Source organism: Stegodyphus dumicola, chromosome 1 (assembly GCF_044657685.1).
Source record: "Stegodyphus dumicola isolate Sdum_Otavi_A_Nest chromosome 1, ASM4465768v1".
NCBI lineage: Eukaryota > Metazoa > Arthropoda > Arachnida > Araneae > Eresidae > Stegodyphus > Stegodyphus dumicola.
Genome location: NC_140768.1, coordinates 166,242,891 through 166,260,708, shown reverse-complemented (window position 1 = coordinate 166,260,708; position 17,818 = coordinate 166,242,891). Strand labels below are relative to the sequence as shown.

The 17,818-nt window shown below is 34.0% G+C and overlaps 1 protein-coding gene across 1 annotated transcript in view; it reads left to right on the top strand.

Annotated features, from left to right (window-relative positions):
• Window positions 1-14,713, top strand: part of LOC146999389 (uncharacterized) — a 180,657-nt gene extending 165,944 nt beyond the window's left edge. The window contains exons 2-3 of the mRNA XM_085811439.1: window positions 2,432-2,631; window positions 13,034-14,713. Of these exons, the coding sequence (XP_085667565.1) occupies window positions 2,630-2,631; window positions 13,034-13,745 (714 nt within the window). The 5' untranslated portion in view covers window positions 2,432-2,629 and the 3' untranslated portion in view covers window positions 13,746-14,713. The remainder of the gene's footprint in view (window positions 1-2,431; window positions 2,632-13,033) is intronic.
• Window positions 14,714-17,818: the final 3,105 nt, after the last annotated feature.

The window sequence follows — 17,818 nt, the reverse complement described above, 5'->3', positions numbered from 1 at the left end:
CTCATTAATTTGGTCAAATGCATAAGGTGATGTCTGATGTTGACAAGTTAGGAATATCGGTGCTCATGTTCAAAACCAAAACTTCTCCTGAAGCTGAAGATACCCTTGAAAATGGTCTAAAAGCGGGTACGAAGATATAAAATAGTACTTTTCTGCAAATAAAAAGTAAAAGAAAAAAAAAAAATTTTTTTTGACGAATGAAAAGTGCACGTGCCACGCTTGAAACCAGTTTGGCATCTTATCTTATTTCTCATGGAGAACGATAAATTTTGCTTACTTATTTTTTCTTCCTCTCCCTATTTTATTTATTTATTTATTTATTTATTTTTTTGTCTCTTTTTTATTTTTAATAGATCTTATTTGAAGTTAACATTACGGTTTGAAAGTGAAAAAACTCCAAGTTGTTCGAACAAAGTCAATCAATAGATAAAAAATCTAGGGTGGGAAAATACTGTTTTTGTCGAGTTAAAATGAGGATATTTTTTGGAACCGTAAATCTAGTTAGTATATTTCTTATTGCGAACACTCGTAAATTGCATGATTTGCAGAAAATCTCGCATTTAATACTTCGAAACACCCTTTTTTAAAACGGCAAATACTAGTATTTCAAAGTGTAACAACCATACACAGGAATTCATCAGTAAAAAAAGAAGAAAAGGACTTAAAGGTGCGAAACTTTCATCGAAAAAGAGAAAAACAGTGCTGAAAATCTATACAAATATGTGCAAATTTAATATAAAATAAATTCAATTTTAAAACAGTTTTTAGCCCAAAGGGCGTTAGCCCAGAAGGCCTGTTAATTTCGTTTTTGCATTTTGCGTTGAAAACTTAAAACGTCGCTTCACTTTTCAAACTGTTGCCACAAAATATTATATTTAAAGAATTTAAATAATGAAGAATCTGCATAAATGTATGTATGTTTCTCGCATTATGATAAAACGACGATACCTAGAGCCATCAAACTTTGAATAACGTATTTTTCCACTCGAATATGGGCATCTGGAAGCCCAAATTTGAAGTTTGGAATTTATTTTATTATCTGTTTCATATTATGTAAAATTTTAAAGAATTTTTTATTAACAAATTCAACGATTTCAAAGCGAGCAATGGCAACACTGTAAAAAAGGGAAAAAAAAATATTTCTAGCGCGCGAGACTGTGTATCGGAAATTCTAAAGGTACGCTCATTTTAAAATTATTTTGCGATGTTGCTGTTGAATTAAATTTTATGATTTAAGTGCGAAGTACATGATATTTAATAAATAAAGGCAACCCACAGAACGTTAAAAAAAAAAAAGGCCTCTTTGGGTGTAGTATAAAATTTGAAAGCTTTCAAATTTTTTATTCTATTTGATATTAACTTTTTAAATTTTATTCTTTACAATAAGTAATAATTATATTCCATAATAAATAGCATAAATGATGATATTTAGGGCAGGAAATATTTCGAAATATATCTCTCATACGCGGGAACTCATTAGAAAGAAAAAGACTTAAAAGGTGCAAAATTATCATAAAAAAGGGGGGAATAATGCTAAAAAAGATATTCAAATATGCGCAAAAGTGCCATTGATAAATGTTTTGAATTCTAAAACAATTATATTTATTCTTTAAGAAGTAATTATTGCATACTATAATAAATAACATAAATGGTGACTTTTAAAAAAGTAAACTTTATTTGCTGAGTTTTAAGAAACCTATGACAAAGGTTAATGCGCTGATTTGTATGTTTTGGAAAGTAAGTTGTAGTGCTTTGAGTTCAAGACGTTGTATTTAGAGAAATTCTGTTCTGATCTTATAGTATCCATTTGGTTATAACAAGAAGTGTTGACAGGTAGGGTCCTTTGATTTCTTGGCACAAAGCATTACGACTACGCTTTTACGGCTACGTCTGTATTCAATCGTCAAATTTCTAACTACGCAGTAAATTCTCTCCAAGTTATTATTTTTACACAAAACAATTTTTTCAACCGCATAAATTTATTTTCTGAGAAACGATTTATTAGAAATACCCACCTGCTGATTTGCCACAACATTTTGAATGCAATAAGCACTTTACAACAACTATTCAACGTTTGAAACAATGGACAAAGTCAACAAGCGACCGACTAACTACATGTTAGTGACGCAGGAACTAGAAGTGAAGAAAAGGGACGACGACGTAGTAAGATTCGGGCTGTTTTATAATCGTGATAAGACTTTGTCTAGAATCTAAACAGGCCATGGTCAAGAATTTTTGACATTGAGGAACAAACACACTGCAGATGTTGGATTTTAAGTGCGTAAGTAATTAAATCTAAAGAAGAAATTTAAAGGGTTGTTGTTGATTTAGTTAGTAGTTTATCTATTTTCTTATTAGTCATTTATTTTCTTATTTTATATTTTACATATTATATGCAAAATTATAAATATTAGATTTTCTTATTTTGAAGGCTGAAGGTTGGAAAAAAAAGTGGCTTATAGAAAAACGTGCTTTTAACATAGTAAAAGCAAAATGGCGTCCAAAAAACCGTCGCCGTGTTGGTCCCCAAGCTTTTGCAGAAAAATCACTAAGTTTCCATTCACCGAAAAGTGTGTAAGTCCGAAGTCTAAGTTCCCTAAAAGAAAAGGACCGAAAAGTTCCCTAAACTATGTAAGTATACACGTTTAAGTTACACATATTTACTGAAATGCCCTAAGGGTAAAAAGATAATTTATTTAGCTATCACAATATTGTTGATCTTAACGTGACTAAATATAAAATCGTGAGGAGCAAACATAAAACTTGCATTGAGTAAAGTAAACAGACTTTTTCGAAGCCATTGCGGGAAGTTTAGTTGAAATATAATTTTATAATTTGAAACAACTAATCTCTTAGTTATGTTCTCCAGTTGCTCTTCTATGCCCACCAGCAGACGAGTGGAAAAGTCGTTGAATACTGGTAGTTCCATCTAGATTGGCTTCCAGGCGAATGAGCTGCCACGTGGGCGTTTATGAGGTTTTTTTGTACAGGTAACGTGGATACGCGCCAATTTCCCTTCGAAAGCTCTCTACAAAGTCATCCCTTTCCTTAGGCGAGATCGCTCTCACATGCTTTGCAATACTCTTATCAACCAAAGCACCTGCTCACGTGACAGCGAAACCACTCAAAGAAATCCCACCGGCTCCACACTAATTTGGTCTTTTGTGAAGGTAGTCGCTTCTAGTAGAAAATATGGTTATGCTGATATTCGATATCAGTATTTATTTTCTCAGTATAACTGTCCACCTTTAGAGTTAGTTGCCATATTAAAGTTCACCATACTGATTATTGAAATATACGCTGTATTGCTATATCCGCATAAGCGCGCAGTTATTAATAGTGCAGATTTTAAAGAAATATCAGTGATCTGATTATGGTATGAATATCGCTCTGTTTTGCTTAATTTCAGTTTTATACTTGAAGAATTGTGTAACCTTTTCGATATTCCATATTTTTCTAAATACGATATTACATCGAATAATCTGTTATCTGTAAATTATTCTTTGTCATTTTTTTTTTCTGGGGGGGGGCTGACTCTTTCTTTTGAGTGTTTACATTGCATAGTATTTTCAAAAAAAATTTCAGGAGATTCAATTCCATCATTCAAGCACGAAACACAATGGGAATAAAAATTCAGAAATTATATCACAAACTAATCCTTCTGTGGCCCTCACAAGTTCCTTAAAACCAGTATTTAGAAAGCACGATTACTACAAGTACATAAATGATAATAATTTCCGACATCGCCAAACATCTCTATGATCACGTGAGGCGGTAATAAGAAAACGCATGCTAACACCACATTTATGAAATCCAGCAATATTTATAGAATGGAGGACACTTTTCGAAAAAGGGCATTACACTGAAATTTAAAACTGTCCAGCTCAATCTGAAACGTCTAACATTGGGACGCTAACAGAATTTCAAGTAGCGTTAAAAATGATAGCATAGAAATGACATATATAAGAATGAATTTTATTTCCCTTAAATTTCTGTTTCACAGCTTTGGTTTTAAATCCGTCATTCTTAGCAGTGCAATGACGTAGCAGTGATTCTTAGCAGTGATTTTTAATGATAAATGACGTAGAATTTGTGATAGCTAAAAAAAAAAAAAAGTATTTTTTAACCTTTAATAAAATTTAAGGTAAAAAGTTTATACAGTAGAACTCCTATTATCGGCATCAAATGGAACCGGACCCTATTCGGATAATCAAAAATTCGGATATTTGAATTTTTCCCGAAGAAAGGGTCTACGTACACTTTAATTAATTACTTTATGTACTGTATGCTGAAAATGGAAGGAAAAAAAAACTATTTTTTAAGAAAAAGAGGTTTCAATTAAAATGAAAAGCAACACTTTTTACGTACATGTTATACAGAGTACTGTACAGTACTTACAAATGCTGAAAGTCATTGCTTGCAGAACGTCTCGGTCAGAGTAAGCTCTTGACTGTTTTCATCTGTTTTCGGGCAGCCAAGTCGCGCATCCGCTTTGACAATGAGAAGTTGCATGTGGTCACACTCAGGCTGACGCTCCATCCACTTCACTTCACTAGCTGATGGTTCCGTGTCTGCTTCAACTTCGACATTAAGGTCATCTTCTTCTTCGATCTTTCTTCACTCACACTTTTAATAAGTTCACCATCAATTTAGAATTTGAAGGCCAGGGTCTGACGAATCACTCACCATTCATTCTTGTGTATCCTCAGCACTTTCTTCTGAAAATCCAGGAATTTTCAAAAGAATGTTGCTTAATTCCTCAAGTGACACGTCATCCTCATCCTTTCCTATCTCTTCCCTTCCATTTCTTGAACTTCTTTTTCCTTTTTCTTCTCTTATTCATTTGATTCTGAAATTCTGAAAGCGATTCGGATAATCAGCGATTCGGACTGTCGGAGTTCGGATAAGTGAAGTTGTACTGTATTATGTAAGATAAAAGATAAGCAAGATACGATACTAATTTAATTTACAATGAATAATTCCTTAAGATTCCTCCTCTCATAGGGAAGACGCACATATAACTTGATCCCCAATGTAAGCCTCGCATCTCTGTACTCCCTTTCCCCACATATTTCTACGCAAGAAATATGGTGAACTCCGACATGTAGGTCTGTATGTGGGGAACGGGGAACTAATGATCATGATACTTTCTAATGCCCCTTAACTAAAGATAATCTCAAAATTCCCATAAACTGATCTCCTGGCATTTCAAAGATTTCTAATCAAATATAAACATCAGGACGTTCAAAAAAATCATGCACCCACTCTCATCCTACGGCCTAGACCTTTTTCAAGTATAAGTTCTCATACTGCATAAATTTAATGAACTTTTGCATCCTGTGGATATGTTCAAAAGGATTTATTTCACTGTCAACTTTATAAATTGTAATAACCTTTTTATAACTGTAACCCCGTGGACACCTCTTTAGTCTTATTATTACAGTTCATTATAACACTGTATTCCTAGTACTTATTATAGTATTTACCTCATATGTTTATCTGATACTTATTATGTTTATCTGTTAGTTTTGTTACACAAAAACATATGTTTAATTTGTGAATTTCAAATTGTGCTGAAACTATATTGTAATGTCTTTATGTCCTAAATCATTATTTTTAATGAATACTGGATGTACGGTGGAATTGCGCGATGTAGTACCATAGTAGGTAAACTCTAGATCCTTTTCAAAGAGCTTCAGTTCCTCCTTTCCTCAACCTTTCTTTGTAAACTCTTATGAAGCTTGAAATTTTTGGAAGGTATTATCAGTTGACCTACGGTACAACGCTTGGCGTCCCCTTTACTTTTACCTGTACCTGTGCCTATACATCCTGTTTGGATACGACGATTTTTTTGTTTGGTTCACGTTTGTTTGAAATACGACTCAAGTTCGATTTGTTCTACTCTTGTTAACTTCTTTCGAGACAATGCTACGACTGTCCACGAGCTTCAGTTTGCCCGTTGCTGTTGTAGTAAACAACCCGAGCTGTAACTCTGAATTTTCATTCTCTTTTTGATTCTGAATTGTGGCTTTGGGTTTTTCTCTCATAAATGTTTTGCAAATCTGTTAACAATGAGTTTTAAGAACGGTAATGAGAAGAGTCATGCAACGAAGAAAATGGTTGGGATCACATCACATTGGGGGTGAGAAAAAGAGATTGTTGAAAAATATGAGTATGTGGGATTTGGATATTGCATGCTATGTGCCAAGAACGACGGTATCTACGATTGGGAAAAACAGAGACGTTATTAAATAGGCTGTAGGTTTACTACTGATAACCCGAGCTAAAGATTATTAAAGTCCTGTAGACGCTATTAGACTAACAGAGAGTTATCACTACGTCTCAATAACTCACAGATACAGAAGAAGGTTTAATATGAATTGTTTATTTTAGTATGTTCTACTTGTGCTACAGACGAACCACCTCTTATGGTTCTTTAAATTAAGCAATAAAAGATAATTAAATTCAAGCGCGGGTAACGTAGTTTAAGACTACATATTTAATAGAATGAGAAATAAGTTGGCTCAGTTATTTTACTGACGCCCAAGTAACGCATTGGCTAGCGGGAATGCCTAAGCCGAAATATCACCTTTAGATAGTGAACTGTATTCAGGAGCTGATTGACTTTGTATTTAATAACAAAGATTATCATCACAAAGATATTTACTTTATTATGTATTTATTAATCATTTTGTTGCTGTAGAGGAGCGATCTGGCTCCAAAACATTTTAAATTCTCAATCACAAAGCTGTAAGCTCTGTTACAGCAAGTACTCAAAAGAAAAGAATACTCAATTCAAATTACGTAGGTCGAGAGTATAACGCGCTAGCAGCGCCTCCTGTCGGCAACTTTTTATCACTACTGAACATACTCCCGACCTTGAAACTTTAAGGGTTTCAAAATATTACAATTAGTATACACTGTTTTAAAGCACAATATAATAACAAACAATTGTAAGCAATAGCAATACAATGGTTAAATTTTAAAAGACACATTAAATCATAGATGCAATATAAACACTGGAAAGAAACACATTACAATATACAATACATAAATCTAATTACAATTCACAGGAAGAACACAAATGTCTCTCACATTTCTTTTTAACATTTTACCACCTGGTAATACTATGTTAATCACTCGAAATTTTTTATCTTTTTCCAAAAATTATTTCTGCTATTCTACCTGTTAACCATTTTGTACTGGGCATATGCTCATCCTTGACTAACACAAGTGAACCCACCTTAATATTATCTTTAGCAAACATCCATTTACTACGTTGTTGAAGGTTATTTAAATAGTCTCTCTTCCATAACTTCCAAATTTGTTGACTATATTTCGTTATTTTTTTCCACTTTGAGAGCCTATTTTCTGGTATCTCAACAAGTTGGGGTTCAGCTATTGAAGTTAAAGGCCTCCCTATGAGAAAATGTCCGGGGGACAAGGTTTCAAAATTATCAAACTCGGATGATAAGGGAGTAAGAGGTCTGGAATTTAAGATGCTTTCAATTTCTAGAATTACAGTGAGAAATTCTTCATGAAACAGATGAGCATTGCCAATAATTCGTTTCAAATGAAACTTAAAAGATTTCACCCCGGCTTCCCAAAGGCCGCCGAAGTTTGGTGATTTAGGAGGGATAAACCTCCACTCAATGTTTTCACTTAGCAGGTATTTAGTCAGTGTTTCATCTGGGTGTTTAACCAATTTATGCAATTTTCTGAGCTCAATGCTTGCACCCACATAATTCTTTGCATTGTCACTGAATAATTTTGCACATTTACCCCTGCGACTAAAAAATCGTTTCAAACAAGCTATAAAGGCATCTGAAGTAAGATCAGAGACAAAATCTAAATGGATGGCTTTGGTGCTTAAGCATACAAATATGCACACATAAACTTTGTTTGGTTTACCCTTACGCTGATTTTAAAATTTAATGTGAAATGGTCCACAAAAGTCAGTTCCAACATTACTAAATGGGTAAGAAGGTGTTACTCGTTCTTTGGGCAGATCACCCATTATCTGAGTGTCAAAAACAGGTTTGTTTTTAAAACAAGTTATACATTGAAAAACAACTTTACGACAAACATTTCTGCCATTATTGATAAATCTAAATACATAGCACATAACATGAACAATAGTTGAATAATTATTACTCAAGGAAAGAATATCATCAACTATAGAACTATGATTTAAAACAGTAAAGGCAATAGGAGAATGACCATTAGAGTCACCAGTTTTCTTTAGTTCATCAGAAAAGTCATCTAATGAAATTAGAATGTCATTATTGTCTACCGGAACATCAGTCTTTTCTCTCAAAAATTGGGGTCCATGCCACCAAATGTCACTGTTCAATAAAATGTCAGCACTGACCCCCCTGCTGAGGAGATCAGCTGGATTTTACTTCCCAGGGCAGTGTGCCCAGGCACTGGTATCACTTAAACTCTGTATTTCGTTAACTCTATTGGCAACAAATGATTTCCATCGTTTCGTAGATCCTTTAATCCAATAGAGAGTTATTTTTGAATCCGTCCAAAAGAACACTAAGGAGGGCTTTTTTAAATCCACTGTTTTCTTGACTTTACTCGCTAGTCGGGTGGCAAGCAAAGCACCGAGTAATTCTAGTCTAGGTAGAGTGATTTTCCTTAGTGGTGTCACTCGACTCTCGCTAACCAATAAATTCACTTCGATGTTATTATCCTTCACAACTCTTGCATAAATAGCAGTACCATAAGCCTTTTGGCTAGCGTCGCAGAAGCAGTGTAGTTCTAAGATATCGGTGTTAAGTCCCTCTGAAGCCAGATGGCGCTGCCATCGTTACTGTTTACAAAAAGAATGTTAATTACTTTAGAGTTGGCTTCAATGGCGAAGCAGAGAGTGATTGTGGGAGCCTGAGCGTCTTCCCAAAATTAGTATAATAAAGATAAAGATATGTTACAGAGTAGTTTGTTAATTAGTTTAATTGAGAGTTACAGTCCATTTAGAAATCGCCGGACCATTTGAGTGGTCCAGTAGAGCCGCAGAGATATCAGCTAAATAAATAATCTAGTGTAAAACAGTGAGTTTGCCATTTTGTTTCAATGGAATTTGTGTTTGTGGATTATAGCCAGTTGCTGAAAGAAAGGGGTAAGTAAAAAACCCTTGAAACTCTATTCATTATTAACTGTTGCATTTAGTAAATTCTGAATTAAATTTGTGTGATAATTTGTTATTGATAAGTGTAGCGAAAATGGCTACGAAACTGAAAGATGTTCTCACTAAAAAGAGAACTCAAAAAACTATCTTATCGAAGTTGCAAAAGAAACTTTGTGAGCCAGATTTAAGTGTTAGTGATTTAGAATTGTTAAAAACTAAATTTAACAATCTGCAAAATGAATTCGATAATATTTTTGATTCTATTATCAATTTAAGTAGTGAAGAAAATATCGAAAAAATCTTCACTGAGCAAGATGAAATCAATAGTAGTATTATTGATATAGAATTTAAAATAAATAATAGATTGTCGAACGTTGTTAAAGAAAATAAAGTAGAAAATGCAGTAATTTCTGAAAATACTGTTGTGCGTTTACCCAAGATTTCATTACCAATATTTTCAGGAGAAATGCATTCTTGGCTTTCCTTTAAGGACATTTTTAAAGCGAGTATTGATCAAAACCCAAATTTATCAGATGCTGTAAAATTGCAATATTTGAAATCAGCACTGAAAGGAGATGCTTTTAGAATTATCCAAACGATAGCTATAACGAATAATAATTATAAGTTAGCGTGGTCTCTCCTTGAAGAAAGATACTCGAATCCTAGAGAACAAGTGTATGCTCATCTTAAAAGATTTATGAGTATTCCCGTTATTCAAAACGAGTCAGCTTCTGCGATTCTAAATTTAATTGATGTTACAAGTGAAGTTGTAAGATCGTTAGAATGTTTAGAAAAAAAGTTAGATGGGGTTTCATCCGCTATATTTGCCTTTATTCTTAGCCAGAAACTTGATCAGAATACTAAGTTATGGTGGGAAAGGAATTTAAAGAAAGAAAAAATACCGAACATTACAGAATTATTAGAATTTCTAAAGGATCACGCGAGGACATTAAACGCTTCTAGAATTCCAGTAATGTCTAAATCAAAAGCTTCAGTAAGTCAATCAAAGGTTTCTTCAATGGTTTCATGTGTGACTGAAAAACGTGCTTTAATTTGTAAACTGTGTAATGTGGAACATAAATTATTTAAATGCCCTAAATTTCAAAAATTCAGCTTAAAGGATAGAGTCGAGTATGTTAAAAAGCAAAACTTATGTTTCTGCTGTTTTGGAAATCATGGAGTGAGAAATTGCCCTTCAAATTACTCTTGTAGGCTATGCAGAAAAAAGCACAATTCGTTACTGTGTTATGAGCGAGAAAAAGTTTCGATTTCCCAAAATAGAGAAATCGAATTACGAAATCGCCTCTCTCTCGGATCAAAAGTCAGACGCCAGTTCGTCTACGGAAGTAGCGAAGCCATTTATAAATAAGGATAACGAGTGTTTTATGACAGCTAATGTAAATAAAAATTGTAATGCAGTTAATACAGTCCTACTATCCACAGCGATTGTTTATATTAAGGGAAATGGAGGAGAAATATTTCCAGCCAGAACTTTGCTTGACAATGGAAGTATGATTCATCTTTGTTCATCGGAATTAGCTGAGAAGCTTCATTTGCAGAGAGAAAATGTAAACCTATCAGTAGGATGTTTATATGGGATTTCAACAACGGTGAAATCAAAAATAAGTGCGGTTTTTTTAAATAGAGGAAACACATACAGTCGTAAACTAGATTTTTTCGTAATTCCGAAAATTACTCATTTGATGCCTTCTAGACAAATTGATGTCTGTAATATTGAGATTCCACAAGGAGTTACGTTAGCTGATCCAGACTTTCACAAACCGGGTAAAATTCAGTTACTTTTAGGATCTGAAATATTTTTCGATTTGATAAGATCCGGGGAAATTTATGTACCAAATACAAATTTAGTGTTACAAAACTCAGCATTTGGGTATTTGGTAAGCGGTAGCATTGAAGATTTACCACATGAGAAACAATTAATGCATTGTGGGTTAATTTATGACAATGTCGAAACACAGTTGAAGACGTTTTTTGATTTGGAATCAATTGGTATCAGAGATGATCCCAATTCTTACGATGAAGATAAAGCATTAGAGATATTCAACAAAACTGTTAGTTTCAAAGATGGTCGTTATATTGTTAGTTTGCCTTGGAAGAAACGTTGGGAACATTTAGGCGACAATTTTGGTGTCGCAGAAAAAAGAATAAAAATCCTGATGAGAAAAATGCAGCATGATAATACATCATACCTGAAATATAGAGAAACTTTAGAAGAGTACCTAAATCAAGGGATAATAGAAAGAGTATTAGATTCTACGAAACCAGTAAACAAGCCAGTTTTTTTATATGCCGCATCAGGCAGTTTATAGAGAAGAAAGCATTACAACAAAAATGCGTATTGTATTTGATGCGAGCTCACATGAAATAGGTAGTCTGTCCCTGAATGATTGTTTGTGGCCAGGTATTAATCTGAATCAAAATATATTTCACTTGCTGATATATTTTAGACTTAATAGAGTTGCAATCTTAGGAGATATCGAAAAGGCATTTTTACAGATCGTGTTAGCTGAGGAAGATCGAAATGCAGTTAGATTTTTATTTGTTAAGAATATTGATACACCTTTGCAGAATACCGACGATCAGCTAGAAGTGTATAGATTTAAGCGTGTGCTCTTTGGTGTTAATTCCAGTCCTTTTTTGTTAGCGGCAACTAAAAAGCTGGATATCCAAAAGTACAGAAATGTGTATCCCGATACCTTTCAAATTCTTGATACATGTATGTATGTTGATGATCTTGTTACAGGAGCAGATGATGTATCAGAAGCCTTAAAAACTTCAAGGGAAGCAAAGGAAATTATGCGTGGAGCTGGGATGAATCTACGCAAATGGGTGACGAATGATTATCATTTAGCTAAAAAATGGGAAGAAGAGAATTTTGATATTCATCCCCTAAGCTCAAATGAAAAGATACTGAAGGTATTAGGAATTCAATGGAACATTCAGGAAGATAGTTTGAGTATAGAGACTTCTTGTTTGACGAAAATTTCGAGGAGAAAGAAAAGTACCAAACGCTTCATCCTCCAAACAGCTGGAAAAATATATGATCCTCTTGGACTCATCACACCATTCACTGTTAGAATAAAACTTTTACTACAAAAGCTATGGTTACGTAAATTACCATGGGATGAAGAGCCTTTCAGAACTTAGTAACATTTGTGTTCCAAGATCTGCTTTGGATTTATGTGATGAAAATATAGAGATCCATGTTTTTTCTGACGCAAGTCAAAAGTTGTATGGTGCAGCCGTTTACGTAAAGGTACAGAATCAAGGAAAAAATTCTGTGAATTTGCTGGCTTCCAAAAGCAGAGTTTCACCTGTCAAAAAAGTTTCCTTGCCTCGACTTGAATTGCTGGGTGCACTGATTGCTGCAAGATTGGGAACGGAAGTTAAAAAAGTTTTAGATCGTAAAGGTTCATCTAATAGCTTTTTTTGGAGTGATTCTAAAGTTACACTGTATTGGATCAAAGGATCAAGCAGGAGATGGAAGTCTTTCGTTCAAAATCGCGTCGACGAGATTCAGAAGTTGACTAATCCAGATTCATGGTTTTATTGTTCAACCAAAGACAATCCAGCCGATCTTCTAACGCGTGGAGTTAATGCCTCTTCTCTAGTGAACAATTCAAAGTGGTGGACTTGTGCAGAATTTTTTACAGAGCCGCATCTTCCCTACAAGTGCTTACAACCAATAGTTCCAGAGGTTGAGAACCTAACACCAAATGAAAGGGAGTCCTTTGTGCAAGAAAGCAAAAGTTCTAGTGACATTAATGACATTTCTGAGAGAACTATGTTGATTGACATAAACTCTAACGTTTTAGACGAACTCTTGAATATTAGTAACAATTATTATAGAATAATTAATGTTCTTTCTTATATTTTTAGGTTTATTGGTAATTGCAGGAAAGGTGAATCAAGAAAGGTAGGCCCTCTTCAACTAGAGGAGGTAAGAATAGCTGAGGAAATGCTTATTAAGCATGAGCAGAAGGTTCTATTTTGTAAAAAGGACATAACAGGTAACTTAAAAAATTTACATCCCTTTGTTGATCGTAAAGGAATAATTCGCGTTGGTGGCAGTCTTGAAAAAGCTTCTTTACCATTTTCTCAGAAATATCCTGCAATCCTACCAAAAAATTCTAAGCTAAGTAAGATTTATTTTTCTAGTGTGCACAGAAGATTATTGCATGTTGGCCCCCAAGGATTATTGAATGCAGTACGTTTAAAATTTTGGCCATTAGGTGGTAGAGATTTGGCTCGAAAAACAGTACATCTTTGTGTGACATGCTTTAAATGCAAACCGATTTTGTCTTCACAGATTATGGGCAATTTGCCATACGAGAGAGTTAATAGATCACCCCCATTTAGTGTTTCAGGTTTGGATCTATGCGGTCCTTTTTATGTGACTTACAAGCATCAGAGAAAGGGCGTGCTAAGTAAAATTTACATTTGTGTATGTATATGTTTTGTGACACGAGCTATTCATCTTGAGCCTTTGTCAGATTTAACTTCTAGTGCTTTAATTGCCACTCTTAAGCGTTTCATGGCCAGACGTGGCAAATGTGCGAAAATATTCACTGATAATGCCTCTAATTTGTAGGAGCAAATTCTCTGTTGAAGAAATTTTACAATGTAATTAATTTTCCTGATAAAACTTTGGCCTCATATTTCACGTCCGAAAGAATAGACTGGAACTTTATACCTCCCAAGTCCCCTCATTTCGGAGGGCTATGGGAAGCCGGTGTAAAGTCCGTAAAGTATCATTTAAAGAGAACGATAGGAAATTTGCGTTTTACATATGAGGAGTTTGAAACCATAATTGTGCAGGTAGAAGGAATACTAAATTCGAGACCTCTTACACCTATTTCCAATGATTTTGATTGTTATGACGTTTTGACCCCAGGTCATTTTTTAATAGGGAGATCAATACAGACGATTCCGGAGCCAATGATAATAGACGTAAATGAAAATCGGTTAAGCCGGTGGCAGAGAACAACGAAAGTAGTTCAAATTATTTGGAAGAAATGGTCAAATGACTATTTAGGAACTCTGCAGCAGAGAAACAAGTGGATGATAGAGAAGGACAATATTTCTGTTGGTACTATGGTACTCGTTAAGGAGGATTATCTGCCAATTTGCAAATGGATATTAGGTCGGGTTATTAAAGTCTATCATGGATCTGACAATAAAGTAAGAACGGTTAAAATCGAAACAAAATCAGGAGAATTGAAAAGAGCGATAACAAAGATCGCCGTTCTTCCGATAGAAAACTGAAATGATATTTTTGCATTTGTATTGTATTGTTATAGTATTGTAATAGCTGTAGTTATAGTAATAGTATATTATGTTGTTTATAAGTATATTAAGTTTGTTTAAGAATGTAGAATGTTTGTATAATTTCTTGAAATTTTGTAATTTCAATCCGGGGGAGTGTTAAGTCCCTCTGAAGCCAGATGGCGCTGCCATCGTTACTGTTTACAAAAAGAATGTTAATTACTTTAGAGTTGGCTTCAATGGTGAAGCAGAGAGTGATTGTGGGAGCCTGAGCGTCTTCCAAAAATTAGTATAATAAAGATAAAGATATGTTACAGAGTAGTTTGTTAATTAGTTTAATTGAGAGTTACAGTCCATTTAGAAATCGCCGGACCAATCGGTTGGCCCTTGTATATTTAAATTGAGCACGTTTCTAGGAACTCGTAACTCTGAAAGATCAGGAACCTCAGAGCACCACTGAAGCCATATTTTTTGTAGATCTACAGGTATTTCTTCATCCCAAGAAATTTTCTTCATCCATAAGACTTGTAGAATGAACTTTACACGAATAGTAAACGGCGAAAGCAACCCAAGCGGATCAAAAATCCTTCCAATTGTACGTAGTAGGAATCGTTTGGTACTTTCGTTTTTAGACAGACTGTCCACTAGGCTCTGCTTTCCCAATATTAGACAATCTTCAGCAGGATTCCATGACAGTCCCAAAACTTTAATAGTGTTGACTTGTGGCTGTGTATCGAAACCTTCACGTGTCCAAAACTGCATCAATGTATTGTCATTCGTAGTCCATTTTCGTAGCACCATGCTAGCTTGGCTCATAATTGATGTAGCTTGAGTAGAGATCTGAAAAGCATCCGACACATTATCAGCTCCAGAAATAAAATCATCCACATACAAACAGCGGTCTAAGCATTCTGTTGTAGTCGGGAATTCTTCAGAGTGCTTTCTCAGGTGAGTTTTCAAAGTAGCAGTCAAAAGGAATGGACTGCTCGTAACACCAAAAAGAACACGATTAAATCTGTAAACTTGAATTTTACCATTTTCTTCCCACAGAAAACGAACTGCATCTCTGTCCTTTTCGGCTAATAAAATTTGTAGGAAAGCTTTCTCTATGTCTGAAGTAAAGGCGACTTTGTTTAATCTGAAATTAACAAGAATGTCGAATATGTTCGAATTCAGGTTTGACCCTGACTACAGGCAATCATTTAGACTTAAATGCTTAAATTTATGACTGGAACTTGCATCAAATACTATTCTTATTTTTGTAGTTGCACTTTCCTCTCTAAAAACTGGTTGATGTGGCAAATAGAACACAGGTATATCAACAGGTTCCTTAAGACATCTAATTTTCTCTATAGTATTCTTATTTTCATAGTCTTTTAAAGTTTCAATATACTGCAAATGAAGATTTGGATCTTTTTGAAGTCTACGCATAAGTAAATTAAGTCTGTTTTTAGCAACCATGAAGTTATTATTGAGCTCTCCCCAATCTCTTTTCCTCATACCGAACCTCATACCGGTTACCTTTAAAACGAACAGTTTTTTCTAATGTTTCTAAAGATTGATCTATCTCATTTTCAAAGGGATCATCTTTAATTCCTATAGACTCAAGTTGCCAAAATTTTTTAATTTCATTTTCTATATCACTATAATTATTAATTAATCCACAGTGAACCATTCGCGTATTTTTAATATCTGAACTTAAAATACTGCCAGTGGCTATAAAGCCAAAAACAGAATTTTGAAATCTTAGCTCTGAATTGGGCACTTCAACTTGACCGAATTTTAAGATCTGATAAAACACCTCTGCGCCTAATAATGCATCAATTTTTCCCCTTTTATAAAAGTTTGGATCAGCAAACTTAATGTTTTGAGGAAAATGTTCAGTCGGAACTTCTATATTATTTATTGGTAGAGAGTCTGAGATTTTAGGCACGCACAAAAATTCTAAACTCATTTCAAAGTCAATACCGTTTGAAATAGAAGCATATACTTTAGAATTAATATTTATTCTCGTGTTATTTAATCCAGAAACCGCAACAGATATTTTTTCTCTTTTAATCCCTAACGAATTAGCACATTCAATCGTTAAGAATGACGTCATCGAACCTACATCACACAAAGCGCGAACTGATTTTAATTCACCGTAGCAATCTCTTATTAAAATAATCGCAGTAGAAAGTAAAACATTTTTGGTCTGACGCATTCCGTTTACAGCTCTGCCGACGAAAATACTTTCTTTATTGGTAGAAGAAGAGTCATAAACAAATTTTTCAGCATTCGGAGTGAGACTGACTGTCGTCTTCTCTCCCCCCTTACTTCCGGCTTTGAAATATGAGCACTTTCGGATTTATTTTGTTTTTCATTTTCGAAATGTAATAGCGTTGACGTGAGCATTTTTGACATCGATAATTAGACGAACACGTTCGAACGGAATGGTTTTTCAAACAATTAAAACAAAGCTTATTTCTTTTCACGAATTCACACCTGTCATTGACAGAAAGATGTATAAATTCCGGACACTTATATAATGAATGGAATTCTTCACCACGGCACTTTATGCATTTCAAATTTATGTTTTTCGTATTAGAAGTGGATATCATACTCGTAAGTTTTTTATGTGGAGAATTATTACTCTTTTTTACCTCCTTTATTTTACTATTTTGAAGCGTTCTCGCTTATCTTTGTAAAAACGAAAGTAATTGTTCAATCGTACCAAATTATTCCGAGTTTTTTAATTCCTTTTCCCACCAGTATCGAGTCGATTTATCAAACTTATCCACTATCAAATATACAATCATTATTTCCGATAAGTTTTCTACTTTGTAGTTTAAAATATTTAAAGTTCGAATACATTCGTTCGTTACATCAATTAAATTTAAAATAGAACTAGATGTCTCGCTAATATTCGGCTGATTCAAAAGTTTTTTTATTATAGCATTTAAAAGCTCACGTTTATTCGAATACCTGTCTTCTAAAAGTTTCCAAGCTATATCGAAATTTGTATCCGAAATAGAAATAGACTGTATTACTCTCAGAGCTTCGTCCTTACAACTAGCTTTTAAATATTGCAATCTCATTGCATTACTCGAAATAGATTTATTTGTTTTCTATTACACTAGCTTTAAACATATCTTTAAACATTATCCAATTCTCTATTTTACCATTGAATGTCGGTACCGATAGCGTCGGTAACTTAACATCCGAAAACACATTTGAATTATTATTACTCGGCACAGTAGAAACAGAATGTTCAGAGTTCATCTTATTTTTAACTACTACTAATTTACGTTTAATCATCAATAGCAACTCATCAACAATATTATCTGTATCTTCTTTATCCTTAATAAAGTTATCCAATTCTTCCGGTTTACATGTTTCGAAAATTGAATAAAATACAGA